Source organism: Helicoverpa zea, chromosome 7 (assembly GCF_022581195.2).
Source record: "Helicoverpa zea isolate HzStark_Cry1AcR chromosome 7, ilHelZeax1.1, whole genome shotgun sequence".
Lineage (NCBI taxonomy): Eukaryota > Metazoa > Arthropoda > Insecta > Lepidoptera > Noctuidae > Helicoverpa > Helicoverpa zea.
The window spans coordinates 7,330,052-7,335,860 of record NC_061458.1 but is presented as its reverse complement, the minus strand read 5'-3'; the positions used below and the strand labels follow the sequence as shown (position 1 = coordinate 7,335,860).

General features: G+C 39.0%; 1 protein-coding gene across 1 annotated transcript; it reads right to left on the bottom strand.

Moving 5' to 3' along the window:
• Window positions 1-824: 824 nt before the first annotated feature.
• Window positions 825-5,531, bottom strand: LOC124631831 (pyruvate kinase-like). Its single transcript, XM_047166455.1, has 9 exons — window positions 5,420-5,531; window positions 5,090-5,316; window positions 4,616-4,954; window positions 4,164-4,304; window positions 3,896-4,000; window positions 3,558-3,797; window positions 1,484-1,706; window positions 1,189-1,381; window positions 825-922 (listed from the first exon to the last, which is right to left on the bottom strand). The coding sequence occupies exons 1-9, from the start codon at window positions 5,529-5,531 to the stop codon at window positions 859-861; spliced, it is 1,644 nt and encodes a 547-aa protein (XP_047022411.1). The 3' UTR covers window positions 825-858.
• Between the last annotated feature and the right edge of the window lie 278 nt (window positions 5,532-5,809).

Below are 5,809 nucleotides of genomic sequence, written 5' to 3'. Positions count from 1 at the left end.
CTGAAAATGGCGCTGATAGGGGAATGGGAGGGAATACCGCAAGAAACAGTTAAAAACTCATCAGGTCCATGAGAAACCGTAAAAAGCAGTAATAAGGGCTAGAGGAGGAAATACAAAATACTGAAACAATAACCTATGCTTGATTTTGTTTGAAATGTTCAATTTTTCAGCTAAGCTCAATTTTATTTTTCGCTGATTTTCGTTGCTGTCTTAAATAAAGATGATTAACTCCTGAAATACGGAAATGATTTTTTGTTTCTACCCTTAATTTAAAGCTGAAAGTAGAGGCTTTCAAACGAGACCATAAACATTTAACTGTAAATATTGTATCATTGGCAATCGTTGTACTTGTATAGCGCAAGGGGGCGATTCCATTTTTTTGCTCGGGAGTGTACAACCAAACCAACTTTTCTTACTTATAACACCGTTATCTTCTGTTCAGTTCAGTTATATTTAAATAGCGCAACTTATTGTAGATAGGTACTGAATGTGTAAACAAAACACCTAGATTAGTTAAAAAAGTAAGTAAAACAAAATAATAAAAATAAACAGAATGTAATAGACCAATATTGAATACAAAATTCACAAATAAAGATGTCCATTAAAACCTGATTTGAACAAAATAAATATTCGGGAGCGCTCTGAGTTGGGACATACGGATATGAAAAAAACCTTCCTGAATGTTTGGGAAGGTGAATCAGTTATGTTATAATCAAGCAAATCTTTTTTCCTTATTCTTCTATAGTCTTATATAGTGTAGGTACAGGTTGACGTGTTGAGTGTACATATAAATTCACTTCAAATGCTCGTCCCTAGTCCTTGCTTGTCCTGATATTCTACAAATAGGTTACTGAATAATTACTTGATATTTTCACTGATGAGCTCTTTTTGTATTTTAGTGACCTCCTTCCTTCTTTCGACCCTGAAAATAATCATGTATGTTATTTTTTTGTATGATGTTTAGCTTGTCTATACTTTTTTTAAATATTCACAGCGGGTTTCATTGTTTAATTTTCAATATATGCAAAGTTCAAGCTTATCTGGGCAACTAGAATCAAACTTAGTATATTTTTGACATTCATAAGTGCTTGTAAAGGCCTAAATGAAATAAATGATTTGACTTTGACTTTGACGGGAAAATTGGCCTTAAACCTAAGGTAAGTAAGTAATAAAGATTTCGGAACTTACTCTAATCGCACAATATCTGTATCAGAGAGAGCTGAGAGAGTGCTGACTTGGTCACAATAAGAAGAGGTTGGTAAGCTTTTTCTAAGAACCACGTAAGGGCTACCACAGTTCAGAACTTCAAATTTCAAACCAGACGAAACGGCGAACTTCAAACGAGCTTCCATTTCATTTTGCCAGCCAGTGCGTGGCTTTTCTAAAAATACAATTGCCAAATAGAATACACATGAAAGTACAATTAAACATAATAAGTAGCCAGAGTCGAATAAGTAAACATGAGGTTAAAAAAAAAACTCACTGTCATAAACGATAGCAATGACTCCTTTGAATAGCTGTAGTTGTTTGGCAACTATGATACTTGAAGTGATAGCAATAATGATATTATCCGAAGTCATATGGGCCACTTGCCTAACCGTCCTGCCAGTGACAGTCGGAACGATGATGACCGCAGAGTGGGTGATTCTGGCTAACAACACAGCTGACACAACAGCGGCTTGAGCTGCTGTCGCAGGCTTCTTGTACTAAAAAGGAGTTATGCTTAAATAGATCCTCTATTCGTAATATTCTGTTACTAGAAAGGATCATAATTGCATTGTGATAGGTCACTTTCTTGGATTTTCTAGGTCTATTCTACTTTAGGTGGAGCGGAAGCACCACTGGGGCTAACAGCACTGTAGGATTATTACCACGGTCTTGGTACACAAAGGGTTCCAGATTGAACGAACATGACTGTCTGTCAGTAAAAGTCTGGCGCACCAACAGCGGGCTGATGATTTTATATCACAGTCCAGTGCCATACGCGGTCGAGTACGGACGCGTTTGCGCTGCACTGTATGAATTTTAAATTCGCGAATTGCGCGGCTATAGCCGCTGCCCGGTTTTCGCTATGAGTGCACAAACGCTCATAGCCAACGAAGTGTTGGCATTTATTAAACATGCCATCGACTACATGGACGAGGTTAGCATCTTGCAGATCTGCAAGACCTCGTTCAAGGAAGATGAAATTAGCAGTGCTAAATTGCTGCTTTTCACGACGCTTGGCAAAGTTAGCCAGATGCCGTCTCGTCGAAGGGATGGCACAGAGAAGAGTCTCCAAGACATCGTCACGCTGTTGAAGGAGACCGACCCGGACGACGTGCCCGATTTCCTGGCGAAGGACCTGCACAAGCTTCCTCCCGTCACGTTTGACCACGTAGATGTCACCAGGCTGCTGAAGGACATTACACTCCTGAAGCAAAGCCAGGCCGAGATGCAGCATCAGCTGGAGGTGTCCAACAACACCATCAGTGATCTACGGGCAGAATTAGTAGCATTGCGCAATTCAATTTCTGCAAGTAGGTCACCTACCGACGGCGACAGAAATGTGAACACGCGTCGCGGGGCGCAAAATGCCTCCATCTGCAGTTTCGAGTCGGCGGGCTCGAATGCGTCGCCTACTGCCGAGAATGCATGCGTTGCAACGTGTGCCGCCGCCGTCCCTGCCTCGACATCGGTAGAGACGATGACTCGTGTAGGTTCGTCAACCCCCAAACGAGCCTACGCAGCAATTGTAGCCGCTAAGAAGCCTGTTGAGCCACAAAACTCGCAGGTTAAAATAGCGGAAACCACAAAAGGGGGTAAGAAGAGCCGATCGAAACCAAACCAGGTTTTGAGAAGGCAGGGTCCCAAGGTCGACACGTGCGACAAGGATGGTTTCGTCAAGGTCGAGAAGAGGAAGAAAAAGAAACCTCCTTGTCGGAACCAGTGCGGTACTGCGCTGGCGGGGCCCAATATGCTGCTGCGTCCAGCTATTCCGACGACGCAGCTGTACGTGTCCAGGCTGCACCATTCCACGAAGGTTGAGGAGGTCGTGGAATATCTGCGCGTGAAGACCAGCTGGACCTTGAGGGTCGTGAGGTTGGAACCGCGTCACAACACAAATTTTAACTCGTTCGTGGTGCGTGTTCCGACACAAGGTCTCGAGAAGGTCCTCAAGGAAGATTTTTGGCCGAAGGGTGTTCTGTACCGCCGGTTTCTTGGCCGGCTACGTGACACCAGTCAGCGTAACACGACGCCGACACATCGTGTGCATTAGTTTTAAGAATATTTGTTATGTATTTATAGTATGTTTAAGTTTTTATAGATATAGTATTGTATATATATATTGATATGGAGAATTTTTATGTATTAGTTTATAAGTATTGTAATGTACGATATATGTGTATTTGTATTTTTATGGGCCCTAGTTGCCTGAAATAAAGGAATAAATAAATAAATAAATAAAAATATCTTAAAAAAAGGTGGTGCGGAAAGAAGTAACAACATTTGCTGACTAGAAACTCTTCTTCTAAACTGTATTCTGCTGTAATGTCTTACAAAAATGTATTACAAACCTCCATCGCAAGTCTCATGAACGTTGTGTCGTACCGGGTCAAAGGTTCCACTATTAAACAGATGTCGCTCAAGGTCCGTAAAGCTTTGACCATATTGCCCGGATCTTTGAATGACCGCAACACAAACCCACTGCTTTCCAATACTGCATTAGTTATATCATTAATATCGCATCTATTTGCATTTCCCGTTCTCAGTACGCTTTGCAGAATCTTTCCGGATAAGTATAACGGCTTGCCTTTCTGCAAATACATAAAATATTGAATTTTCTTTTCGCATGATCATTTTACATTTATTGTTTTGATGATGTAGGAAAATAAACAACATGACCAAAACATACCAGTCTACATTTAGCACTAACATATAACTGTATAGTTATTATTTTATATTTGTCTTTTACTTCAAAAAATACGAACTCCCCAGCCAGAATAATTCCATCCGAGGCCTGAAAGTAAACTAATTAAAAAAATGACGAGAGTAAAACTGAAACAAAATAATTGAAAACATTCTACTATTCCTATTCTTAATAATATTAATAGCTTCTGAAAGTTTATTCTATTTTTTTTTGTAGTCCAAGAGTATTACGAGTCATAATTTCGATGACTTACATCGACAATGCTGTCAATATTGTCCAAGCCCTGTTGTTCACATATAGCACTCAACACCAAAGGTTTGTATTCTTTTGTCATTTCTCTGACTCGCTTCACGGTTAGTGCAGTCCGTACTGAATTTATTGTTATGATGTCGAACTGAAACATGATATTAACAAAATGTATTTATTATCCGCAGTATAATCATCGGCACGAATCTTGAGCGCTGACATTCACCTGCGCAGAAGTAATTTATTGGGTCCCTTTTGTGGTATGAAGTGAGGCGCGGGGGCGGGTTAAAGCGGTGATTGGCCCGCAGCGCATCGCGTCATAGCCGTCACTCGGGATTGGTTGTTTGCTAATATATCACTTTTGCGCAGGTGAAGGTCAGCGCTCAACATTCGTGCCGATGATTCTACCTATACATACAAAGACTCAAGGATAAAATAATAAGTTAAGATGATAAGTACCTTAAGCGTTTTTGCAAATTCAATAACTTCCAAATCTTTTTCAATCAACGCTGGTTTTATATGTATCAATCCCCGAAAGCAAACAAAACAAAAGTTTTGCATGTAGCCACCACTCGTGACTCTGCATTTAACATTCTTATCATCCAGTTTTTCAATAACAACCATTACTATTGATCCAAAGTTAATAGTTATTTCGATCCCAGGAACCAAACAGGGCAACATATATGGGTCGTCAACATAAATTTGCTCACTGTTACATTTGTCTATAAATTCCTTATCAGATGTAATTCTCACAATGGAATTCTCTCTTATTTCCATACCTTTAGGCATGCATTTTTGCTGCAAAATTTGAGTTATTTCACAATTATTATCGTATTCATATACGTCTACCCGAAAACTCGGTTATTTACTAAATCTCTGTGTATATAGAATTATGTAGGTAGAAAAGGGTCATAAAAAGCTATACCTACTTACATCTTCTAAAGATCCTGTTTTAATGCAAGCGTTAGGAACATCAGCAGACAGAGTTACTGGCCAGGTCGAGACGTTGTATTTCTCACAACACCAATTAACCGCCCTTTTCAATAAATAAAGTAACTTAATTTTTTCTGCCTCTGACAAATCAGTCATTTTGAATCTCACTATTTTTAGACCCAATTCTATAAAGGCGTTTATGTCAAATTCTGTTATGACTGTCTCGCCTGCGGATGGAAGGAAATTATAAATTGATATAAATTCAGCTATACCGATTACACGGATAATAATTGTATCTGAACGAAGTATTTTAATTGCAGTACTACTTACAAAACGTGAGAATGAACGGTGTTGAATTATAGTGCCGTTTATTTCCTTCCGTCAAAATTGCTCTTTCGAACCGTGGACCGCAGGCGTCCCGAACCTTGTATGAATAGTTCATTTTCTGGAAATAATTAGTATTGTTAAAAAGTAAAAAGATATTCTCTTTTTGGATAAATAGTGTAGGAAATAAAATTAGCTTAAACAATAGGTATCTGGTCAGAATTGTTCTTATTAGAGAGCTGATAGGTGGCTTATCTAGCCTAACACCAATTTTGGTACCTATTTCATTTTACTTTTTATAGATATAGAGTTGAAATACTCACGGAGGGCGTAAAGTCGTTCAAACGGTTGTAAAATTGCTTTCAAAAAGAAAATATAAAATAAAATATAAGTATA